Source organism: Peromyscus eremicus, chromosome 4 (genome assembly GCF_949786415.1).
Source record: "Peromyscus eremicus chromosome 4, PerEre_H2_v1, whole genome shotgun sequence".
Lineage (NCBI taxonomy): Eukaryota > Metazoa > Chordata > Mammalia > Rodentia > Cricetidae > Peromyscus > Peromyscus eremicus.
In genome coordinates, this window is record NC_081419.1 from 31,873,043 (window position 1) to 31,900,136 (window position 27,094).

At 45.8% G+C, this 27,094-nt stretch overlaps 1 protein-coding gene across 1 annotated transcript in view; it reads right to left on the reverse strand.

Annotated features, from left to right (window-relative positions):
* The window catches only part of Cacnb4 (calcium voltage-gated channel auxiliary subunit beta 4), a 267,754-nt gene extending 248,994 nt beyond the window's left edge, over positions 1-18,760 (reverse strand). The window contains exons 1-2 of the mRNA XM_059260465.1: positions 18,669-18,760; positions 18,376-18,459 (exon numbers count right to left, since the gene is read on the reverse strand). Coding sequence (XP_059116448.1) covers positions 18,376-18,459; positions 18,669-18,677 — 93 coding nt within the window. The 5' untranslated portion in view covers positions 18,678-18,760. The remainder of the gene's footprint in view (positions 1-18,375; positions 18,460-18,668) is intronic.
* Positions 18,761-27,094: the final 8,334 nt, after the last annotated feature.

Consider the following 27,094-nt stretch of genomic DNA (forward strand, 5'->3'; position numbering starts at 1 on the left):
CCATAGAATCCAAGACTTCTCTCCTCTGATACAAGCTGTAAAACCTAGGAGGGGTTGCTCTCTCCCTCATTCCAAATTGGTCCAACACCTAACCCAGTAGAAATGATTCTTCAGAGAGAGGCCAGGGAGAATGCAGACCAGGTTGGCTGGGTTTCCCATCAAGTCTACCACAGATCATACCTTTTGGTCCATTTGCAGCCCCATACAGCTGCCCATTCATCATCAAACAGAAGCGTATACATGGCCTTTCATGGGTCTCTGGGCCTTATTTCTAAATTATATGTATTACATATAATTTAGATGAAAGGAAGCAAGCTTTTCTGCCCCTACATTATTGAATATCATGTTTCTTACCAAAATGAATGAGTTGGTCACCCTCTGCAGACACAGACATAAAGTAGTCTAGCAACCAGGTTTGATGGAACCTTAGAAATCACCCTCATTCCACATAAAGGAAAACAGAGACCCAGAAATGCTCATTCAGGCAGCCGCTGCAGAGTCAATATCTGGGTGGAATCCCAGCTCACTGTTTAGTCAGCTATAGGACACTTCACACATTTCCCTCATTAAAACCGGCAGTTCCAACAGAAATCCCAGCCCCAGATTATCTCCAAAGTCTTATTAAGGATGGATTTACTACCAAGGCAGTAATGGTGGTAGCTCAACCACGTGAGCATATTTTAACATCATCGAACTCTCTATAAAAGGGTGAGGATGTTTATATGTGTTTTGTTCAATTAAAATGACACTTAACCATCCAATACCCCAGGGAAGGAAGAAAAAAGAACATCCTCCTCTCTTGCCTGAGTCTGGCCTACTCTTGGTAAGCTGGTCCTCCCTACCCTCAACTGGGTCTAGGCCAACTTCAGCCTCATCACCAGGAGTAGCCCATTGCTGCTTCCAGGCCATGTCACAGTCACCGTGTAGCTCATGAGAGTTGATTCCAGCTAATGCGATTCAAGAAACCTGTGTCTACTGTGAGCTTCAAGGGGCTCGGGACATGTTTCCCTAAGAAACAGATACAAACTTCCTCTCTTTTATTATTCTGCAGGAACTACTACAAGAGGGGGCTGTGGATACGTGGGAGATCTCAGAGCTACTGCTGCCACCAGGAGAGGGGATAAATGGAGGCCTCGGTGGCACACAGAGCTGCACAGAGGGAATGTAGTGTCAAGACCCCTGCAGGCAGAGAGAGAGACCCTGAAGGATGGCGTCCAGTTCTGAGCTTCCACAGTGTGAACCAAGAATGCTACACTCTGCTTTAGCCAGTCTTTGCTCAGTGTCTCTTCCTTTGCAGTGGGAAGATTCCTAACATATACAGTTAGAAAATAAAGCTTGAGACAGACCACGTTTGGTCTCATCTACATTCTTAAGCTAGCTCCCTCCCCTAGTTTGCCTTGTTTCTGTAATAAACACCACGAACTGAAGCGCAGGTGGAAAGGGTTTATTTGGCTTCCGTGTCACAGGTGACAGTCCATCACTGAAGGAAATCGGGGCAGGAATTTGAGGCTGGAACTGAAACGGACCCCATGGAGAAACACTGCTTACTGGCTTGCTCGCTCCCAGGCTCATGTTTGACTAACTTTCTTATATCTCCCAAGATCACCTGTCCAAGGATGGCACTACTCAAGGTCAGGACCCTCCCACATCAATCATTAATCAAGAAAATGCCCCCACAGGCCAGTCTGATGGAGGCAATTCCTCAATTGAGGTTCGCTTTTCCCGAATGACTGTAGCGTGTATCAAGTTGAAAAAAGAGAAAAAAAATAAAAACAAAAACCTAACCAGAACACTCTCATCAATGACTGACTGTCTTTCTCCCTAGGCACCCCAAACCCCCCCTATCCCAAGGTTTCCTATCCAGTACTGTTCCTTTCACCTATGCTTCCTCTCCTACTGCCTCACCACAAGGGTACACAGGTTGCCACTGAGCCTAAAAGGTGATATAGTTTGCCTGTATCAAAGGGAGCAGGTCAAGGCACCCTGTGAGAGACCTGCTATTGGAAGCCAGTTCTGAGTTCAGTTCTGAGCAGAAGCAGAACGATGTCTCACCCCCAGGGAAAACCCTACAGAGAGATGCAGCCAAAGCTGCAGAGGCTGGCCCTAGCAAGGATCTGGGAGGTGCAGGGCACGACCAGTGCCACATAAGGACGCAGGGGACTGTGTGTCCCGGAGGTGAGGAAGTCTTGTCCAGGGAGACTGGAGGGCACAGAGCTGAGAAACAGTGTCTTCGAAGGAAGCAGTGGCATTTGCAGAGCTGGAGCGGGAGCAGGATGCCTCCCTCCATGGCTGGGCAGCAGGTTATCAACCAAGAGTGCTAAGGGCAAAACACTGAGGTCCTGTGTCTCCTCGTGGAAAAGGTGGCCAAGCCTAAGGTGCACTGTTGCTGAGGACACATGACAACATCTCCTCTTTCCCCATCCCACATGGGACATCAGTGATGGCCAGTGCACCCAGGCTGGAGGGGTATAAGGGCTTGCAGATTACACAAAGGAGAACGTCCCAAGTGAAAAAGCAGAGCAGAGTGCCAGGACCACACCAGGGAAGGAGAGCGTGTATGTGAGAGTGCTTCCAGGAGAAGGTTCCAGGGAGTTCTGACAGATACATGCCGCCACACGTGGGAGACCTGATCCCTCCCCTCACTGACTTCTGCAGTGCTGGTGTAGGCAGTGGCATGGGCACCTGAGAGCTGGCCCCCGCTCCTGCCGGCTGCTGGGGGGTGGAGGAGGGTGCAGAGACCCGGGCTGACCAACTCAGCTACTACCCAGACCCAGATCCATTGAGTTGGCTCACCCCAACACCGACCCCATCTATGAGCTGTTGGAGCACATGAAGGGGCGTGTCCTGCAGAACCTAACCACAGGATCATCTCCATGACTCTGGGCAACAGCAGGGATATCTGAGCGGAGTCTGGGTGAGAGTTCAGTATCAATGGTGTAGTAGAAGTCAGAGGCCCTGAACCAGACCAATGACTCATTTCAGTGAAAGCTGTTTGGGCAAAAGGGTGTACTGTGTGACACACAGCAGCACCCAGTGCCACTATGACAAACAAATATGCGGTGGAGAGGCAGGAAAGATGGGGGAGCGGAGTGGTACAAGTTCAGCCTCAGCTGGGACTGCTAAAGAGAAGGCTGCAATTGACAGAGGAGCAGGTCCTTGCCCAGAGGGTCAGCCAGATGTGCTTTTTTTTTTTTTTTTTTTTTTTTTGGACAGGGTTTCTCTGTGTGGTCCTGGCTGTCCTGGAACTCACGTTGTAGACCAGGCTAGCCCAGAACTCAGAAATCCACCTGCCTCTGCCTCCCAAGTGCTGGGATTAAAGGTATGCGCCACAACTGTCCAGCATTTTTTTTTTTAATCTTAAAATTTCTTTTTTGGGAATTACAGGGGTGGAGGGCAGATGTGGAAGGACTGGGAAATGAGTGGGATTGGGGTCATGGTGTGAAATTCCCAAAGAATCAGTAATATATATATATATATATATATATATATATATATATATATATTTAAAAAAAAGTGGGGGAGTATTATGATAACAGGAGTGACAGGAAGAAGGAGTCAGGGTTGAGTCCAAGACACCGTATGTATGTATGCTTGGTTACCCTGCAAGTGACACAGGCCCAGGGGAACAGGGGGCCGGGGGGGACATTGGAAATGGACTCAGGCAGGTGGACCTGTATTTTTCAACTACCCACACTGTTGTGCTGGCTTTCTTTTTTTTTTTAACAATGGTGAAAGAAGGATGGGGAGAAGTAAGTCACGTGACAACAACACATGCAGAAGGAAGGCCTCCTAAGCCCCCTACAACCTTGGTGCTTTTTACACAGGTTCCTCATTAACTCAAAGCAGCCTGAAATTCTTCACATTGCAGATGATATAGGAAAAGGGAAGCAGTCAGGTGTGTGGACACGTGTAGATGGGGGGGGGGGGGGGCGGGACAACGGACGGACACGGGATGCGGGGCAGGAAGCCACATCTGTACCATCATTCCTTCCACTGTCTCATCTCACTGACCCTCCAGAGCTCTCCCCACTTCTTCTCAGCTGCTTCTACCTCACCTGGAACCCACCCTGTGGTACAGAACACCAAGGTCTGTGGTCCCAAGGTCTGTGGTTTGGAGGGTTTTACTGTTTTTGCTGTTACTTTAAAAGGGCCAGAGATGTGACAGGAAGCAATGGGGGACATCTAAGCCGATTCACAAATCGGGCATGTGTAAGTTTCACGGCTGACACTGTCTTTAAAAAGCACAGGAGAGCCGGGCAGCAGTGGCGCACGCCTTTAATCCCAGCACTCAGGAGGCAGGGGCAGGTAAATCTCTGAGTTCGAGGCCAGCCTGGTCTACAGGCCAAGTTCCAGGCCAGCCAGGGCTACACAGAGAAACCTTGTCTGGAAAAACCAAAAACAAACAAAAAAGCACCAGAGAGGGGACTTAATGCCACTTGAGTCGGTTAAAGGGGCAAATGTTGTGTTATACATGCTGTAGCACAGTGCATGTTTTAAAGCCCGTGTCAATACTTCTTATTTTTCATCTTACATACACAAAAGAAATGTCTTGGATTACATTAAAGAATCTGAGGGCACTGCTACATGACAATCCAAGGGCTCGATAGCACAAACCTTAACACAAAGACCAAATGAACCAAACATCCCCCCCAAACTAAAGCACCCCTCAAGCTTTCTGAAATTAGCAGAGACTATTTGCAGCTGACCTATTTCTCTCCCACACAACTGTGTTGATAATTGACTTCTGTCCCCCAGGGAAGTCCTGAAATATAACTGAGCATCACCTGCCACACAGAGAGTACAGTTCTGTACACCCAGTAATTCTCATAAATACTGTACTTAGGTCTGGATTCAAACACTCTGCATTCTCTCTGACTGTACTTCTCAAGGAAGAAATATAATTATCAATGATGCTTTATTACAAAAAAATAATAAAAAAGATAAAATGCAAGTATTTTCGAATTGCAAGTACCCTAGGTATTTTGAGTATTAAAAATTATTGAATTTGTGGTGATACCTGTTTTATTGCTCTGACACTTTCCTTTTGCCCTGTGGCCAACATCCTATTATATAAAATTCCCCTGCAGCTGGAGAGATGGCTCAGTGATGAAGAGCACTGGCTGTTCTTATAGAGGACCTGGGTTCAATTCCCAGCAGCCACATGGCTCACAACCATCTGCAATTCCAATCCCAGGGGACCCAATGCCTTCTTCCGGCCTCCAAAGGCACTGCACACACATGGTTGACAGACAGACAAGCAGGCAAAGTATCTGTGCACATAAAATAAAAACACTTAAAAATCTTTGAATGTCTCTTGACGACAAAGAGGCTGGAGTTAGGGGTCTAATTTCCATGAAATCAAATGGTTCTGGGGGAAAAAAAAAGCAAACAAACAAAAACCACTCATCAACAGAACATAGCTCCAAATAAACACCAGGGTGCCCCATCCCACTCACTACCATGTGACCTGACACGGTTCACTGAAAGCCAAGTCCATTTGTAATGAGAAGTCAACACCACAAACCGGCTCCCGGGCTGCCAAACTGAATCCCTGAAACAAGGAGCACGTCCATAAAGAGTTCCCGAAGAACACACGTTACTGTGCAACTCTATTTACATGAAACGGAACGGACGAATATACAGCATAGCTTAGCTGTCGCCTAGATGTAGAGAGGCGTGAGTGACACTGGAGACAAAGTTGTGGGGGAGATGAAAGCAGATCGCCTTTCCTGTTCACACACACACACACACACACACACACACACACACAGACACACACACACAGACACACACACACACACACAGACACACACACAGACACACACACACACACACAGACACACACACAGACACACACACACACACATACACAGACACACACACAGACACACACACACACAGACACACACACACAGAGACACACACACACAGACATACACACACACAGACATACACACAGACACACACACAGACACACACACACAGACACACACACACATACATACACACACAGAGACACACACACACACACACACACACACACACCGCAGCCACTAAGGAGCACAGTCATTTTACCCACTTGTTTGATTCAGAACCATGGGCAGCATTTGAGCAGTTAACAACAGCCCCAGACCATTTGAAAAGATGGCGGCGAGAGGATGAATTCATTTGCACAAGGTCCTAGGAATTTTCACCACCACTGGTTTTCTGTGTATTAAAAAAGAAATGACTAAAAAATTTTCCATAAAGAAGTTTGGAAAAGGTATCATTTATAGACACCATCAGTGTGACCTAGGTTTATCACTTCCGGTGATTCTGGCAGCCCAGGAAAAAAAAATGTATATTCTTTTCAAGTTTATGTTTATAAAATATTTCCTCTCAAAACAAATATTGCTACAGCAATTAAGCTGCCACCCTGGAGAAAGATCCATCTACCAACAGGGGAAAAGATAAAGTGAGAAATAAAGTCGGTACCATTTGTCATCTAAATGAGTAGTAAGATGATCCAGAAGATTCCATAGCTGTCAACCTAGTTTTACAGCTTCTACCTAATTAATGCTTTCAGTACCCCAAATACAAATACTGAATGCCATCCCTTCAGATCCAAGTAATTACCTCTATTCTATTTATGTGTGCAATAATCAAGTTATGTTAAAGAAACAGGAACGTTTCCAGAGGACCCTGTTTACTTTAATAAAAATAAGAACTACCATCAAGGAATTCCAATGCGCTATTTATGTTCAAGCCAAGTGTTGATAATGTCCCAGTCTGCTCTGATCTGAATACAGGTTGCCATAGCACACAGCTTGTTGTTATTGTTACTTCAAGGCAATAAAATCATTCCCTTAAAGTTGAATCTATATTGTAGCTTTTTCATGGATACAAGAACATATCTGGTCTGCTATGATTCGGCTAAGTGGCCCCTGAAGGTTCAAGTGGTAAGGGCTGGGTTCCCAGGGTGGCATTATTGGGAGGTGGTGGGATCTATGAGAAGTGGGGTCAGTGGGAAAGTCTCCAGGCCAGTAGGGAGGTGCCTTTGAAGTTCATAGTAGAATTCCTTTCTCTTCTTGGTGGGGAGCATGAGGCAAACAGTTCATCTTGACACCACAGGCTCCCACCATGAAGTGGTGCTTCACCAGAGGCCTCAAAGCAACACAGCCAAGTGACATGGTCTGTAACTTCTGAAACTACGGGCCAAAATAAGTCTTTTCTCTATGTCGGCGCTTAGGGTCAAACCTAGGGCCTTGCACATGCTAGGAAACGTGCTCTACCACTGAGCCCCCCCCCCCCACTTCATCTTCTCTTTATAAGTCCGTTATCTCCGGTATTTGGTGCAGTGACAGGAAGCCTACTGCCCTGCAAGGTTCCCTGACACCTCCATAGTTAAAATCCTGTGCACTGGACTCTCAATGCGTTTCTGTGAGAACTTCCAGTCTTCTAGAATGAAAAGCACAGCATTCTGCTTCATTATATTCTGGGTCCATGAAGGATAATAGCATACAATTGAGAAGACGGGACAATGCCAACTGTCTGAACCAGAGTGTTCTGACAGGGCTAACAGCATGACTCTTCCTAGGGTTTAGCAGTTTGATATTTTCTAGTATGGAGAGGAATTAAAGAGTCTGTGGGTGGGTAGTTTTGTCTTCTCATGGATAATGATGGAAATACTTGTATAACACACTAGGTTCAGTAGACAGAAGAGTCTGGAGTCTCAGCATGGGTACCCTTAACTGAAGGGCCATCTCAGAGGACTGTGGTATTATTTTATTTTTGCTCTAACAAATAAAGCTTGCCTGGAGATCAGAGTTCGGAGCTAGACAGTAGTTAGCCATAGAGGCCAGGAAGTGGTGGCACACACCTTTAATCACAGCACTTGGGGTCTCATGCCTTTGATCCCAGTACTTGGGAGGCACATACCTTTAATCCCAGCACTTGGGAAGAGGAAGCAGGAAGATCAGGAGTCCAAGGCCACTCTGGGGTACATGAGATTAACCCAGTCTAAAAGAGAAACAGAGCCAGTCCATGGAGGCTCACACCTTTAATCCCAGCACTTGGGATCTCATGCCTTTGATCCCAGTACTTGGGAGGCACACATCTTTAATCCCAGCACTAGGGAGGTAAAAACAGGAAGTGATATGGCTGGGCAGAGAGAGGAATATAAGGCAGGAAGAGACAGGAGCCCCCCTCCCTCCCTTTCAGGCTGAGGAGTTGGCAAGGTAAGACAGTGGCTGTGGCTGGCTCCTTTGTCTCTCTGACCTTTCAGCATTTACCCCTATATCTGACTCTGGGTTTTTATTATTAAGACCAATTAGAATTCGAGCTACAGAGGAAAAGTAGTTCGAAGACTATAACCCCTTCTCAGAACATACCCTCGGGCTGGGCAGAAAGCTCCGGCAAAGGACAAGCAGACAGAAGCTGCACTATTCCAAAATGCTGGAAAGCGCAGTAGGGAGGGTGCCACAGACTAGAATGTGGGCTGCATGTCCTATCCCCAAGTGCCAGCAGACACTCTCTAGTCTCCAGTGATGCTGAGTGAGCCTCAAGCTGCCCACCTGAGTCTGAGGTTGGACAATAAAACCCAGAAAGGGCAAACTCTAAGGAAGATGAGCTCGGAAGAACACAGCCACTGCTGGAAGACCAGGAAGAACATAGTCACAGCTGGGAGACCGGGAAGAACATAGTCACAGCTGGGAGACCAGGAAGAACATAGTCACAGCTGGGAGACCAGGAAGAACACAGCCTCAGCTGGGAGACCGGGAAGAACACAGTCACAGCTGGGAGACCGGGAAGAACATGGTCACAGCTGGGAGACTGGGAAGAACAGAGTCACAGCTGGGAGACTGGGAGGAACATAGTCACAGCTGGGAGACCGGGAAGAACATAGTCACAGCTGGGAGACCGTGGTAAAGATCTGGTTGGCAGATGGAAATCTCGTAAGTTAGTAGACGGGGCAGAGAGACTTCTACCCAGTGGTTTGACTAAACAAATTCTCCTCAGCTCAGCCCTTGTTTTTCTACCTTGACGGAGGGGTAGAACACCCGGGAACAATACTGTATGGACAGCTGGTGGCGCCGTGGGCAGGTCGGGGCAAAAGCAAAGGCCTTCATTTTCAGTCCAGCTTTCCACACAGTGTCCTTTAAGAACCAAGCTTGAATCAGAATGTATTCCAAATGCCAACAAAAGCTTACCACTCTAAACTGAAGAACACATAGTTGTTTATTCCACAGAAATGGAATTTAGGGAACGCCGTATGTGCAGAACATAGAAAAATAAAGATGGAGGAAAGACCTGGAGATAAATGACTGGGTAACTGGTCAGCTATCCAGTAATTGATTCCTCCACCACAAATCTCATCCACTCAACTCCATTTATTCAAGCCCCAAAGCAAGAACAAAGCAGGGTTTGCCAGAAGGATGTCAATCAATCTCTTCCTTGCTTGATCCGATTGCAGTTTGGGAAGCTCCATCCTACAGAGCATTCTCAAAGGAAGTGTGAAGGTTTTCTTAAAGTTCAGTTTAACTGGACTGTACCATTTAGGAAGCAAGACCCACCTTACAGCGCAAGAAAGAAACTTCCACCTGTGTGGATGAAAATCCTTCTTTACTGTCTGCTGTGCAGTAGCTAAAATATAAAAAAGGGTTATGGCCACTTGGCCAGCTGGATGCTCCTCCCACCCCCATCCCATGGCCCAGCCCTGCAGGCTGCTTCCGAGGCTCCCAGGCAAGCTGGACCCCCCCAGGACTGCCAGTGGGAGAGACCAGGTATCTCTCTTCATTTTCTCTGCCCCAAGTGGCTGCTCTGACAGAGGCAGCATCTCCTTATAGCTTTTGCTTCTCCCAACTGGATTCCTCTGGATCCAGCACCTGACAATTTCCTCCATAGCTTTCTCCAGTAACAGTGATGGTGGCATGGGGCTGAAGAAAGGACTCCATCGTTATGAGCACTGGCTGCTCTTGCAGAGGACCTGGGTTCACTTCCCCAGTACCCAGTTCACAACTGTCTGTAACTCCAGTCTCAAGGGAGCCAATGCCCTCTTCTGTCCTCCTCAGAAGGAACCAGGTGTGCACTTGGTACACAGACATGCATGCAGACAAAACACCTATACACATAAACAAAAATGAAATTAAACAAACAAACAAAAAAACCCAAACATCGATGGCGGCTTCGTGCTGTAACTAATTTCTGGGCCCAGTTTCTAGTCTTTCTCATTACCTGTTTAAATATGTTTCTGTATTCAAGTCCAGGGCTGAGGGAATGGGGGAAACACAAGTAAGTTTGATAGGGTGGGGAGACTAATAGAATGACTAGTTAAGTAAACAAACAAGTAACTAATCCTTTGTGAACTGTGGACACACAGGCAAAAAGGGTCATCCATGATAGAGTAAGTAAGAAACCCAGGCTCCAGACCTTCCAAATGATGTTTTGTTCTTCAGAGCATCTACACAGAGTAAGGACATTTCCAAAACCAGGCCCACACCTATAATCACAGCAGTTGAGGAGGCTGAGATAGGAGGATGTAGATTCCAAACCAGCCTGAGCTATATAACAATTCCCTGCCTCAAAAATAAAATAATTAAATGAACTTATGAAATAACTGAGTATTCTAGGCTTTGAAGAGGAATGAACCCCGTATGTCCTTTGTCCATCTCCATCACCCAGGGTTAGTGTGTTACGGTGAAAATAAGGAGTGTGGGCCAAGGCTATCCCAGGTCTATCTCTAACTACCAGTGTGACCTTTCCATCCTATGCTAGGCCTATGTTCTAGTTATCTGACAGTGAGAAATTGAAGGATTTTGACTTCTGCAATGCCTTCCTGCTCTAAAACTGTGTGACTCTAAGTTTATGGATAAATTTGGCATATCTGCATGCCTCTAGGCATATGATTATTCTTAGAGCTGTGCACAAAGCAGGTACCTTCTGTTGATGAATTCCCATTGCATCAGAGAAATGTGTCTGTAACCAGTACCCGAATTATAACCCAAAGAATTCCTCTGCCAACTTGTTTTATTATAGTATCAACTCAGAATCTGCATATGTTTTCGATCTGCAAATACAATGTGGGTTCACTGAGTCATTGTAAGGATCATCTGATTAGCATACCCTAAAATACACGAGGTTTCCACAGACGGCCGCAGCCACGCCATCCGCTGCACAAGCTCTTATTTCTAAATGTGATGTCATTATGTCTGTGGAGCCTCTTTCTATTCTGTTTGTTTGTTCTGTTTTTTTTTTCTGTTTGTTTGTTTTGATTTTGTTTTGGAGATGGTGGTCTCACTTTGTTATCCAAGCTGGTTCCAAACTCTATAGCTCAAGCGATTTCCCTTCTTTAGCCTCTTTGGAGCTGGGACTTCAGGCATGCACTACCACAACACCAAGTGTCCTATTCTTAAGTGGCAGAGTTTCCTATTTTTATGCCTAAAATTCATCAGATAGGACCAGTGGGGTGGCTTGACAGCTAAAGGTAAGCCATGCAAGCCTGATGACCAGAGTTCAATTCCCAAAACCACATTAAAGTAGAAGAGAAACGGTTCCACTACGTCATCCCTCGGCCTCCACAAGTCCACCAAGGCACATATACATATACACATTCACCATGCACCCATCCATACACACACACAAACAATACATTTTAATCAAATACTCTTCTTTGTATACATTTATGGAACATTTATTTATCCTTTACTCTGTCACATAATATTGTAATTTATAATATGGTATTAATGCTGAATTTAATTTGGTTTTACCCATTTCTCTTTACTCACATGGAAATTGACCTTCTCACTACATCAAAAATACTCTCAGGGGCTGGAGAGATGGCTCAGCCATTATGACTACTTCCTGCTTTTTCAGAGAATTAGGGTTGGGTTCCCAACGCCCCAATCAGGAGACTCACAATTGCCTGTAACTCCAGCCTCAAGGATCTGATGCCCTCTGCTGGCCTCTGAAGGACCTTGCATGCACGTGGTGCACATACAGACAAGCAGGCACACAAACATTCATATCAATTTTAAAACATGAATAAATACTCTTGGCCAGTGAGATGGCTCCATAAAGTATGCACTTGCTGCCAAGCCTCATGACCTGGGTTCAAGCCCCGGGACCCACATGGCAGAAGGAGAGAACTGATTCCTACAAATTGCTCTCTGATCTCCACCTGTCTGCTGTGACAGGTACACCTAAGAGCACACAAACACACGAAATACATTTTTTAAGTGTTTTGTTTTAGACACCCTCTTGGGATGCAGAGCTGGATGGATCCTGAGGGTGGCCAGCCTGCCTAGCCTAATTAGCAAGTCCCAGGTCCCCAGGAGAGACCCTGTCTCAAAATGCAAGTTAGATAGCTCCTGAAGAACAGCACTTAAGGTTGATGGCTGGCTTCACTTGCAGACACGCATGTGCACATGCACCCACCCACGCCTGCACACACACACACATATACACACATACACACACACACATACACACACACACACCTGCACACACACACACACACACACACAAATACTTTCCTTTTTTTCTCCTTCAAACGGAGTAGACACTGGAGCCTATTTTACCTCATGCAATACAAAAGAAGTGAAGGATTGCTTTTGAAACTAAAGCCTAGGACAGTTGCAGATGCAGTCTTTGCTTCTTGGGATGGTCCAGCTTAGACTCCAGCCACCGTATCACCAAAAAGTCCAAACAGCCATGCAAGGCACCGGTGGAGGGAAAGCAAGCCCCCCACCAAAGCCCCAGCAGAGTTCTCAGCTGGTAGCCAGCGCCAACTGCCAACCACATGTGTGAAGCTATTTTGGACCTCCCCACCATCCCTGTGCCCACGTAACATCACACAAAGCAGAAGAGCTGTCTGGTCAGTGCTCAGGAATAAACTGTTTTAAGCTATGAAATTTGGCGGAGCGGGGGGAGGTTTGTTAGGAAGCAATTTCTTCCTTTCAACAAAAATTCATCCTAAATCCATCCTCTTCATTCATTCCAATGGGCGTGCACTGAAAACGGGCGATGCTCAATGTCAAGGATGCAAAGATGAAGTGCAGACATTCCTTCACCCTCCCGGTACTCGTCAGTCAGGGACAAACACTGAGAGAGATCTAAGTCCATCTTGAACTGCAATGGAGAGGTGCTACGAAAAATGAGCACAGGCCCCTTGTTTTAGAAGCACCTACTTAGAAAACTGACCTAATCAGGGAGCTTAGAACCTGAAGTCAGACTAAACTCCTAAGCTGAGGCAGAAGGATTGTCATGAACTTGAGGCTAGCCTGTGCTACAGAGTGAGACAGTGTCTGAGAGAGAGAGAGAGAGAGAGAGAGAGAGAGAGAGAGAGAGAGAGAGAGAGAGAGAGAGAGACAGAGAGACAGAGAGAGACAGAGAGAGAGACAGAGAGAGAGGCAGAGAGACAGAGAGAGAGGAAGCCCCATAAAATCAAAACTCTCAGGTCTTGAGGGATATTAAAAGCTATTTAGGCCAAGAGAACAGTAAAGTCCTCCACATAGGTGCTCAGGATGTACTAAGGGCCTGTGGCGGGAGGATGGTGCATTTAAGCTCTGAAGCCAGACATAACAGATTATAGCTGGGGATGATGCTGTTACCAGATAGAGACCAGACACTATGAAGGGCTTCATAAGAAGGAAACAAACTAACTCCCGATTAGATTTTCTTTTCAAACCAGAGTGGAAAGAGGACGAAACACTCTGCCATTCGTGACACAGGTTCTGTGAGACTCGGGCACTGTAATCCTTGGTACACAGTCACTGGTCACTGTGCCTGCCCGCGGTCACCTTCACTGGACTGTCTGTATCCTCTGTCTCCCCAACTTGAGGATAAAAACCTCAGAGTACAAAGTCTAAGCCCCTTCATCCCTCTCTCACGGTGTCCATCACAGAACTGGATGCAAAGCAAATACTAAAAAGTGCTTCTCGGAGACGTGAGTGAGTCACAAATACATGATCTGTCCATAAACAGACTGTCAGAGACCTCCTGGGAGAAAACCCCATGACCGCACTGAGAGAACCATCCCTGTGACAGCGGCATTCGTTGGAAGTTCTTGCTGTGAAGCATCATGCCCTTCTAACTTTAGCTAGCTCTAGAATTGTATCCTGTGTGACCAGCAAGAGCACGTCACCAGACTTTGTACACTTTGGGAGGTCCCAGGTGTAAGCCATTTCTGGGTGACCTCTACTGTCAGACTTGGTACACTTGGGGAGGCCCCAGGTGTAAGCCATTTGTGGATCCTCTACCTTCCTCTCCTTTCAGTAGCAAAATACTTCATCTTCTCACCTTTCCTCAAAGAAACCATTGAGTGGCTCCCTGGATTCATTCCAAACCCTCATCTCTCCTAAATCGTGGGAGCTAGCGATCTAGCAGACAGGGAAAATAGCAGAGACTTCCCTGCATGAAGCTCAGAGGAACAGCAAAGCCTGCCTTTGGTTCAATTCTGAGGGTTTAGTAACCACTGGCCTGGGTATGTAGAAACTATCAACCACAGCTTGCCCCTCCCAAGTGTTGACAGACAGAGACCAGACCCTACAGAGACTGCCCGCTACAGAGAGCTCAGAAGACTACAAGCACTCCTCCTTGTGCCAATGTAATAGTTTCCGAGTAGTATAGCAGGGGTCCTTTACCAGAGTGAGCACAGCTCACCCCATCCTAGCTTTCCCACATGTCTACCTGTCAGTCATTTCTTCATTCCCGGTCAGGTTTCCAGGACCAAGCTGTGTGCAACCAGGCAACTTCTCTCCATATCTTTGTTTTCAGACTGGCTTGTATGTATACGCCAACACTTCTGTATACACACACACACACACACACACACACACACACAAGGGCAACAAAACACTAACCAGGTCAAAGAACTTAAACTTTTCATAATTAAACTTGCAACTACCTCTCATTTTTCTTTTTTTTTTTTTAAAGATTTATTTATTTATTATGTATACAGTGTTATGCCTACAGGCCAGAAGAGGGCACCAGATCTCATTACAGATGGTTGTGGGCCACCATGTGGTTGCTGGGAATTGAACTCAGGACCTTTGGAAGAACAGCCAGTGCTCTTAACCTCTGAGCCATCTCTCCAGCACCTCATTTTTCTTAATATATTTTATTTTATTTTTACGTGCATTTGCATTTTTGCCATGGGTGTCGGGGTCCCCTGGAACTGGAGTTACAGACAGGTGTGAGCTGCCATGTGGGTGCTGGGAATTGAACTCAGGTCCTCTGGAAGAAGAGTCAGCGCTCTTAACCCCTGAGCCATCTCCCCAGCCTGCAATTACCTCTCTTATGTTTGTCTAGTCTTCAATATTTGAAGCAACATATGGAAGTTTTTCTGCCATTAAATGATAGGACCAAGAAATGAACAACATTATTTTTATGGATGTTATTGTTTGAACATAAAGAATCCTGTCCCAAAGACTCATACATTGAAGGCTTAGTTCCTACAGTCATGTTCAAACGTGCTTGTATCCTGAGGGCTGTAATCTTGTTAATGGGATCATCCATTAATGAATTCATAGCTGAACGGGGTTTTTGAAGTGCATGGAAACAGTAGGAGGCATGGCCTCACTGGGGGAGGTAGATCTTCAGGGTCATGCCCTTGAAGGGTTTATATTGTTCCCGTCCTTTGTGTTCTGACCCCACATGAAGGCTGCCATGAAGTCAGCAGCCCTCTCTGTCACCTATCCGTGATACAGGTCTCTGCCTCACCACAGGCTCAGCCAAGTGACCACAGGCTGAAACATCTGAAGCCATGAAGCGAAACAAATCTATTCTCCCTTAAGTTGATCCTCTCAGTATTTTATCTCAGCAATGGAAAACTAAGACAACTGGTACCTTTCCTGTCTCCTGGAGTAAAGCATCGAACAAAACGTGAAACATCACCGGGAAATTCCATCACTTTCCAGTGTCGAGAATTCAGAAGCTGGAGAGACGGCTCAGCGGGCGAATGTGCTTGCTGTCAGTGATTGAGTTCAATCCCCAGGCTCACATGGTGGAAGGAGAGAAGAGATTCTGCAAGTGGTCCTCTGACCTCCAGGCACACACAGCAGCAGCAGCACCCCCATACAATCAATCAGTCAATCAATCAATCAATCAATCAATGTAATTTAAAACGTTTAAGCATTTAAATATTAATAAGTTACTGTCATTCTTTAGAGGGTTCTGTTAAAGGATATTGTGCATATATGTGTGTGTGCATGTGAGTGTGTGTGTGTGTACATGTGAGTGTGTATGTGTGTGTGCACACATTTGGGAGAAAACTGCTCAATTGCATTAAAAGGTGCTATTAAAAAGCCATTTACAGGCTGGAGAGATGGCTCAGTGGTTAAGAGCACTGGCTGCTCTTCCAGAGGACCCGGGTTCAATTCCCAGCACCCACATGGCAGCTCACAACTGTCTGTAAGTTCAGATCTCCAGGATCTGACACCTTCACATCAATGCATATAAAATGAAGTTAAAATAAATTTTAAAAAAGCCATTTACAATTATTTCTCATTTCATCAAAAAATATGAATCTCTCCTTTTGAAATGTAGCCATTTAGAGGTCTATATGGTGCTATTTAAACGAGATCATGTGGAGGAGTGTATTGTGCTATGAAGTTCCCCCAAAATAGATACTGTTTTGTGCCAAAATTAAGAATACTGTTCATTACAATTAATTCCTGAATTTGGATCATTTTATGAAACCAGTACACCTAGTTTCAGAAAGATTTATGAACTATATTTATTCTCAAAACCTGCACTGGTCTAAGTAATTCTCAAAATTACCTTTGCAATATATTATTATGTTGTTAAGCCTGCATACAGCAGCCCACTCTACAAGATTGTGTGTGTGTGTGTGTGTGTGTGTGTGTGTGTGTGTGTAGTTTCAATCATTTACTGACGTAAGTTAGGAAAAAATATTAGACAGGATATTGTTTTGTTTGAGCTCAGAATGTAAAGTAGTGCGGTGGTAGGGTAATTTAAAAGTATTAATCAAACAACTCACAGAATGCACTACTGTATAATTAGTATTTCCAAGAATCTGCAATAAGAAAGCACTACCAAAAATAAGCACCAACAAAATAAACAGAAAGAACTCAAAGAGTTGCATAACTCAAAAATATTTTAAGCTGAGCAATGGGTTCCCCTTATCAAATGCACAAATAATCCCTGCTCTGCAAAGAGGGCAGAGTGTGCTTTCAAAATGAATTCCGAATCCAAATGTGTTTGAATAATAACGTACATGCTTAGTGCACACCACACTGAGTTACAAATTGATAGTCATAAGTTCTATTTCTGCAGAAAGTACAGACGTGCAAGGAAATATTACCCAAATATGCCTTATAGACCTTTTAAAAGCGGTCGGAGCCCAATTTCAAGTCTAAACTCTATTATACTTTGAAAATACGTTTAAACTAATTATTTCAAAGAAAAAAAAACACCATGGCTGCCATAGTAAATTATAATCACAGGACACCACGTTCTGGGTGACGTAGAGAGAAAAAGTATTTTTCAAGGTCACTCTGGCAGCCAGGGCAGAGCCTGGGATAAAAGCTTCTTGGGGGCAATGACCAAAGTCTTCCTAATCCACCTGGAAGGAGCACACTCCAAAGAGAGATTAAGGTGAGCCACTTCTGCATCCTTCTCCAGCATCCAGCGGCTCTGGAGGTTTTATTGGTAGCACTGAGTAGCGCAAACACTGAGGGTCGATTTGCTTCCTCAAGGTGACAGGCACCTGAGAACTGAGCATTACTAGCGACCTTCGGTTCGAACTACTTGTCCCTGACCACGAGAAAAGCACCCGAAAGCCAGCGCAAGATGCAGGGCAGCCAGACCCTGGGAACAGCGCCCGTGCTGGCTTATTTAGGTCTCACCACACCTCTGTCCCCGTCAGTCCGTAATTACGCGAAATCAAGGAAGCAGTGCCAAAATGAGACTAAACTTTTCTGTTCCAAGTGTCTTTCTTTTGGCCAGAACTCAGAGAACTCTCTCAAGAATGTGCAAGTATTCAAAATAGGACAAAGATTGGAGAAATCCCCTAACTCTCAGAGCGCATCAAATCAGGTCGCCCATGTCCCTGCATGCACCGAAGGTGGGCCAGGAACACTTCTAGCTCCTAAATTCAGTGTCCGCGACCAATGTCCCCGTCCCTTCCAACCCAAGTCCACAAGCACAAACTAACTTCCCGGAGCGACAGAGAGACGTCGAGACGCGAACACTAGGAAGCCAGGGTACCAGGAGAAGAGGAACGGAGCTAGAAGCGGAGGCTGGGGCGGCTGGACCCCAGGACTGGAAGCGGGGAGCAGAGGGACAAGGACCGAGCCCCAAACCCCCCGAGCGACACGAACCGTGCTCCGGAGCAGGGGACCGCGCTGGGTCCCGGCTCCCCGCGGCCGGGCCTCCTACCTGTCTGAGGATGAAGCTGGTGGAAGTAGTGCTGCCATCGGATCTTTTCAACCTGCTCCTCCGGGTCGTGGTGCCTCGGGCCACCTGAACTCGACACACCGGGGCCAGAAAGAAGCCAGTGAGGACCGCAGCGCGGAACCGGGCGAGCACGCGAGGCTGGAGTCAGTCCTCCTGGGGAACAGCGCCCCGGGGGACCCCGAACCCCGCGCCCTAGTCTCCCCCGTGCCTCCCAACGCCCCCACCCCCACCCCCTCACCCCGAGCTGGGCGACCCCCCCCCCCCGGAGCACCCACCACATCCATTAACAAAGCGTCGCGGGTGCGGGGTCCGAGTCCCCGGCATCGGCGACAGGAGGCTGCGGACTCTGGAGCCGGAGCGAGCGCTGAGCCCGGGAGCGGGGCTAGGAGGAGGGGAGGAGGGGAGGAGGGGGGAGGAGGAGCGGGCGGGAGGCGCGGAGGAGGGAGCCGCGGCTCGGGACCAGCGCCCCGCACTCGCGGCACCAAGGCGGGGCGCGGGGCGGCGCGGGTGGAGGAGGGGGCGGTACCTGCGAGCTGGGGGAGTGCGGCCCGTCCGCCGCCCCGTTCTTGGCGTAGGAGGACGACATGGTTCAGAGGCGCCGCATGGCCCTGGCGGGGCGGTGGGCGGAGGGTGCGGGCCCCGCGAGGCCCGGTGCGGGCGGAGGGGGAGGCAGGGCTTCCCCACCCGGCTCCTGGCCCCGCGCCGGCTCGCGGGCCGCCTGCCCGCACTTCGCCCAGCGCCGCACCTTAAAGGGACCGGGGCGCTTCCCCCCGCGCCCTGGGCGAGCTCCAGGCGAGGGGGCTTCTCCGCTCTCGCCTCGCCCGCCCGCCGAGCTTTAGGGAGAAGTGCTCTCCCACCCCGAGAGCGCTCCAGCAGAGGCTTTCCAGAGGATGGAGGGAGGGGAAAATCTGAGATGGGGGTGGAAGGATTAAAATAGTCTGCACAGTTTAAAATGAGACAAAGGTGGCACGGTTCATGAATCAGGACTTGGGGAGGGAAGCTGGTGCAGTGTGGCGGGGAGTGGGCAGAGCGGAGCGTGTGTGTGTGTGTGTGTGTGTGTGTGTGTGTGTGTGTGTGTGTGTGACTTAAATTTGAAAAAGACAAGACTGACCCCTCCTTCCGCGGCTTCCCTCATCACCCCACTGTGGTAAGGCAAAGGCTTTTGTGATTTGCTTTTTATTAGTGGGGTTTTGTTTGTTAGGTTGGTTTTGGTTTTTTATTGGTTGGGTAACTCTACCCTCGGAGCCGCGAGTTACACACACTCAGGCAGGCGTGGGAGCGCCTGCCAGCCGGAGTCTGACTGGAGACGCAGCCCCACTGGAGACCAGCGCGTCCTAAGTAGTTTTGAAGGTCACAAGACCTGCTAAAAAGCAGGAGTTGGCCACGTGCCTCCCATTGGTACAGCGGTTTCCAGGAGAAGAAACTCATCCCGAAGCCATATACACACACACAACCTTGCTTTCCTTCTGCAAATACATGCAGATGTATTTGAGATCAAATTCAGAGCAAGGGGATCCTAGAAGGAAGAAATTTGAAGTAATAAAAAGAGGGAAGAAAAATATGTGAATTCAAAAAAATAGATTCTATCTATAGTTACCGCGGGAGAGATTCATCCTTAAAACAGACATCAAATCGCTAAGCAGGTCCCCCTCAGCCTGCGTTCTAGTGTTTTATTTACTTAGAAGAACAACTGCTATGCTTATTTTTCCATCCATTACACACCTTCTTTACAGTCCTACCTCTTCACTTAATCCAAACTTTGTTTTTAAACTAGTCTCCTTGCCTCCAAGCTCCCTCTGGCATACACACACACACACACACACACACACACACACACACACACACACACCCCACAACCCCAATCCACCCACACACTATAGGTAAAGCCATTTTTCTGGAACCACTTTGCTCAAGTTACTATTTGCTAAGGTAAAGTCCAAATTCTGTGATCCAACAACTAGGCTTCTCGGCCTTGCCTTAGATATATCCATACAGGCCGGGCGGTGGTGGCGCACCCCTTTAATCCCAGCACTCGGGAGGCAGAGGCAGGCAGATCTTAGTGAGTTTGAGGCCAGCCTGGTCTACAGAGCGAGTTCCAGGACAGCCAGGGTTGTTACACAGAGAAACCCTGTCTCAAAAAACAAACAAACAAATATCCCCACACTCCAAAACTCATCCCTCCAAATTGGTTTCTCTTTGAAAAAAACCCAGAAAGCAGGCAGGTCCACTTACCGCTCTTCCCCAGCTACCAGTCTGCTTCAGTAACACAGCTCGGGAGTGTGTCCTTGCATCTGCCCTCCACACCATCAACACACCACCTAGCATTCTCCAAGCCGGTCTGGCACACTCCTTCTCCACAGAACTCCTCCCTGACCCCTGTGATCCTGGCTTGTCCTGTGCCTGAAAAACTGGAGCATTTATTCTCTAGATATTTGGCACAGGCTGCCTTAGTTTATTAATTCTCACTTTTGTGAGAATCTAATTTCCAAGTTAGCTCATTGGTGTCTATATAGTTTATATGCAGTAGATGCACCCATGAAGTTTAAGGGTGAGGGGTCCACCTAATAATACAGACTTTAAGTCACCATTATCTTGATCCAGTTTCAGCTTGGAACCCTTTTCTGAGCTGGAACTTGATCAATATACACAGACTAAATGGTTGTGTAGGCTATGGCTTCTCATTGCCCAGTTTCACTGACTGAGTTATCAAAACAGAATCCACACCAGTCAGACAGCCTGAGGAGTGCTGTGTATCTGCCTCTCAGCAAAAGCGGTGAGAATGGTTAATTCATCTTTAGAGAAGGGCCTGATGGGCACACCACCACTATGCAAGATGGTTAAGAAAATCTACAGAACCTCCAAAAGAAAAGTGTGAGTCTGCTGCATTCCAGCCAAGGCCTGGCCCCTTCCTCCTCCCTTCCCACTCAGAGAGGGAAACTCCACCCCACACAGGTGCAGTCAGAAACACAGGACTCTCCCTCCTCCTAGCTTCCAGTGTATGGGGGGGGGGTAATTTTCCTGGGAGGGATGCTGTTATCCTCCCCCAGCTACCTGTTGCTGGGACGAAGTTCTGAGTGATCATGGCAGGGTGTACAGGCTGCCTTCTGACCAGCCCCACTCCTGTGATGAAGACTGTGTTGCCCACAGCTTCATTGAGAGTACTAGGATCCAGATGGAACTTGCTTCTAGCTCATGGAGAGGCAAGCCAGGGGTCCTAAGACTGGTGCCCTTCTCTACCAGACTGTCTTTTTCTAAAATGATGATGGCGCTGTGGTGGTTTAGATGAGAATGGCCCCCATAGGCTCATATATTTGAATGTTTGGTTCCCAGTTAGTGGAAGTGCTTGGGAAGGATTGGGAGGTGTGGTCTTGTTGGAGGAGGTGTGTCACTGGGCCCAGTCTTGCTCTCTGTCTGCAGCTTTTGGATCAGATATGAGCTCTTGGCTGCTGCTCCAGCACCCATGCCTGAGTGCATGCCACTACAATAATCCCCACTGTGATGGTCATGGACTAACCCTCTGAAAGTGGGTTAGAAAATGCTTTATTTTATAAGTTGCCTTGGTCACGATGTCCCCTCACAGCAATAGAACAGTAACTAAGACAGTCAGAGAGAGAGAGTTATACCATTGTTCCTACCCCCAGTACCAGGCAAGAATGAAGTTGGATTCTTATCTCACACCAGTATACAAAAACTCAAAATGGATCAGAAATCCAAATAAAAAAGCTAGAAATATAAAATCATCAGGAGAAAACATAACAGTAAATCTTCATGATCTTGGACTTGGCAATGGATTCTTAAACATGACATCAAAGCACATGCCAAAAGAAAAAAAAATCATATTGGAGTTCATCAAAATAGAAACTTTTGTGCATACAAGGGTACAATCAACGAAGTGAAAAGATAACACACAGGATGGGACTGAATGTTTTTAAGTGGACAAAGGATCTGAAAGATAAGATGTATCAGTGGTCCAAAAGCATGTGAAAAGTGCCTAATAACACTGATCATCAGGAACATGCAACTCAAAACTAGTGTCTTAAAACTCATGCTGAAATTTAGTTATATCTTAACAGTATTAACAGATTGGGCCTTTAAGAGATAATTTTGCTATGAGGGTTCCACTCTAAGAATGGAATCGGTGCCATTATAAGCAGTTACTTTGGCTCCTGTTTGTTGTATCTCGGCCCTTCTTCCTTCAGCTATATGATGACACAGAAGGCCTTCACCAGATGCTGGCACCTTGACCTTGGGCATTATTCCTCTAGAACTATGCAAAAATAAATTATTGTTCATTATACATTATCTAGTCTCGTGTAATAATGGCACAAAACATTTGTAAGACAGCGACCACCTTACACCAACTAGAATGTTTACCATTGTACTAGGCAAGGGCTGGAGAGATGGCTCAGCAGTTAAGAGCATTTGTTGCTCTTACAAAAGACTTGAGTGCAGTTCCCAGCACCCACACGGTAGCTAATAACCACCTGTAACTCTAGTTCTGGGGGGAGCCAATGTCCTCTTCTGGCCTCCACCGTACTGCATACACATGGTAAACAGACACACATGCCAGTAAAACACCTGTACCCATAAAATTTAAAATCCTTTTCTAAATATTATGCTTAGTGAAAGAAAGCATTCACAAAAATCAGATTTGTATGATTCCTTTTCTCTGAAATGTCCAGAATAAGCAAATCTATAGACACAGGAAATGATTAGAGATTGCTTAGGGTTGGAGAGGCTCAAGAAATAATAGCTACAGGGTATAAGGTGCCTTTTTGTATGAGCATGTACAGTGTATGTGGTGTGTATACATGTATATGCATGTTCTCCTGTGTGGGTAAGTACATGTGGAAGCCTGACGTTGGGTGTCTTCATGTGTTCTCCACTTTATTTACTGAGGCAGGGTCTCTTGCTGAACTCAGAGATCACCGAGTCAGCTAGGTAGCTAGAGAGCCTGGCCCAGAAGTCCCATCTCTGCCTCCCAAGCTCTGCTTCTATGTGGGAGCTAAGGACCTGAATTCTGGTCCTCATGCTGTCCAGCAAGTGTTTTATTCAGACCCACACTCCTGACCTCCAAGGGCTTTGTTTTTCAGGTGAACTCAATATGATAAAGATGAATGTAGTGATTACTGCACACATGTACACCTACTAAAAGCCATTGAATTATCTGGGCACCGTGGTACACTCAGGAAGCTGAGGCAAGATGATTACTTAAGTGTATGAATTTGAGAGCAGCCTGGGCTACAGAGAAAGACTTTGTCTTGAGCAAAACAAAACAAGTCTTGTATATTCTTTAAACGGATAAATTGCAAAGTATGTGAATTCTTTGACAGTTAAGCTGTTATTTTTAGTTCTTTCAATCTTAAAAATATAATTCAAAATGTAATTTTGAGCTAAGAGCAAATAGAAAACAAACCATGTCTAGCACAAAATGCACCTGACTCTGGGTTTGATGAGGTTTTTAGATCCAGCAGTTTAAAGCATGATTGATCCAAGAAAGCAGAAAACCGATTTGGGGGATAAATTTAAATGAAAAACCTTCGGCTCAGTGACAGAATTTGGGTTTTGTTTAAAATTCAATTAATATTTTAAAAATATTTGATCAATTCTTTGAGAATTTCATTCAATGTATTTTGATCATATTCACCCCTTCTCAACTCCTTTCAGATCTATCCCTTCCCTTTCCCTTCTCACCCAACTTTAGGTCTTTTTTTTTTTTTTTTTTTTTTTTGGTACAGTCCAATTCATGCTCTTAGGTATGGGGCTAGGAAGTGATTGATCTATAAAGGGCAATATCTTTAAAGAAAACTCTCTCTCTCTCTCTCTCTCTCTCTCTCTCTCTCTCTCGGTGTCAATTGCCACTAGGTGTGGGATTTCATCTCCATTTCTCCACACTTGGACTTGGTCTAGCGTGAGCTTGCATAGCATAGTGTGAGCATGCTTTCACACCGCTGTGGTGCAAGTGCCCTGGTGTAGCCAGAAAACACAGGGGTTTTTTGTTGTTTTGTTGTGTTGTGTTTTTTTTTTTTTTTTAGTCATACACTGCCTCTGGCTCTTACGATCTTTCTGCGCCCTCTTTCACAATGATCCCTCAGCCTTATGAGGATGATGGTGTGTCATGTAGACATCCCATTTAGGGCTGAGCATTCTGAAGTCTCTTATTGTTTTCACCTTCACCAATTGTATGTCTGTGTTAATCACCATCTACTGCAAGAAGCAGCTTCTCTGATGGATGAAAATTTTGCTAATCTAAAGGTATAGCAATAAATCACTAGGAGGTAGTTTAAAGCTGTCCACTTACCAAAATTAGGTTCTCCTCTAAGGCCTATCTAAGCATAGGTACTTGGCCTCAATAACAGTACCAGGTATATGGGTTCCATCTTGTGGAACAGGCCTAAACCTCAATCAGAAAGTGGGTGATTACTCCAGTAACATCCATGCCTCTGTTGACCCAGTGGGCATATGTTGATTGGCTGGTCATTATTGTAGCTCACAGCTGGGTAAAAGTAATGATTATTTTTCTCCTCTGGTTATGCACATAGCTCATTCCAGCACTGTGAAAGCTAGCCAGTAGTGATGGAGCTTCCAAGTCAGTACCAGATTGATTTCTCCATGTTCTGTAACTCAAGCATGTAGTGTTGTTAGCAATAGGGTCTTACTGCCAACCTGTGGAGAGTGACCAAAAGCAATAGCATGTAATTTTGTGGGGTCTTGGATCCCCATTGGCCAACAACTCCAAAAGACATGGGGGATTTTTATGTGTTAGTCTAAGATGTCCAGTAGGGTAAGTTATAGGGTAACTCCATTTAAATTCTTTTAACTCTTTTTATGTACATATGCATATTGTTATATTTTAGGAAGCTTCTATCATAATAGGTTTCCACATGACTATTTCTAAAGATCTTTCGTGTTAGTTATCCTTCCCTGTGTTCTCTTCTCTGCCCTCCCAACTCCCTCCCCATTTAACCCTTTCTAGACTATTATTTCCCTTCCCCTTTTACACCACTGTTCTACGTCTCCCCTCCCTTGAAAGCCTCCTGCCCTTGCCTGTGACAAACATTGTTAAGAGAATGAATGTAAGCTACACACTGAGAGGAAGCATTTGCAAGACACAAGTCTAATTAAGAACTTACAAACAATACAAATAATCCCTAAATCCCAAGAATAAGGAAAATAAACAACCCAACTAAACATCCAGATGTGGCTTGACATAGGTATTGAGATTACATATAGAAATATTTACAGCTATATGTACATATTTGTGGTAGTAGACTTTTTTTAATTTCAGATGAGCGTCTAGAAGCAGTAGAGCAAACACATGTGGTACAATATCTTAGTTTCTAATAGTATATTCTAAGAAATGAAACCAGGACACCCAGGAAAATTGCTGATTCTAGGACTGGGGCAGGAAATACAAGTGATGATCCAGGGGTGTCTCGAGGTACCCGACAGCAAGGGAGTGCCTTTAAAACAAAACCTACAATGATGAAAATATATCAAGGGGATGCAGGAACAACCTAAGAGATCTCCTGGAGGTCAGTAATGGGACAACATGAGCAGTAAAATAAAATAGGATGGAATTAGGAATGATAACACACATCTGTAATTCCAGCACTCAGGAAGTATAACCCTGAGTGTAAAATAGTCCTATATAGACATACTAAGTTAATAGTTAAATAAATGAATAAATACATAAAAGACAAACCTTCAATGCAGAACGGCAGCAAATGTACCCAGGCTAGGCACGATGCTAATGTAGGGAACTAGATAATTCAATCCTCTGATCTACCTTCACAATCTTTCTATGACTCTATTTTCAGAACAAAACATTTTCAAAATCCTAAAATTTTAGAATTGCAAGAGAATTTAGTAACTCATTTAGAACAAATTCCACCTCAGATGGAGTATAATTTGATGACAATGTCTTAAATCCTGAGCTAAAACAAAATTCTTTCTCCCTTAAGTCCCTCTGTCCATTATCGCTAGTTTCAAGGCAACAACATGCTAGAGAAAATGTGCACTGGTAAGTGTGTTTGCTGCTGCGATGCATTTAACCACGTGGTCTGCAGGAAGAATGTGGAAGAAGTCAGCGCGAAGGAAGCCCTGAAATATTGTGACTCAATGAATCATTCTGGTGAGCGTGAGAAAGACAAGAACACAACAGAAATGTGGACAGGGCTGGTGAGCTGGCTCAGCCAGGAAAAATGCTGCATTGTATGGTTTTGTGTAACTAGCCTTTTACATTTATGACCAAATGCTGCATAAGTGTTCTGAATTTTTGTCTTTATTGTTTTAGTGGAATGCAGTATAGGGTCTTATACCATATAGCCCAGGCTGGCCTCAAACTCAATGCAATCCTCCTGCCTCAACCCCCGAATTCTGGGATTATAAGGTGTGAAGCACCACACCCAGCTGTCTCCTTCTTTCTTGCTTGAGAATTTCTCAAAGATTACTCTGCCCCGATGCTTTGATACACATATTGAAATTCCATTTAAAGGTACAAAGTTATGGGTATTGACAATATTAAAGATTGCTGTCATGAAAGATGATAAAACACTTTTCTTTGAAGCTTTCTGTACATTCTATTAGCAGCTATGAATTGTACAAAAAGTTCCATTCTGATGTGTTTCTACAGATATTTTGATCATATTCACCCACCTTCTATAACCCTCTCTGTGTCCCTCTTTCCTTCTGTTGCCCC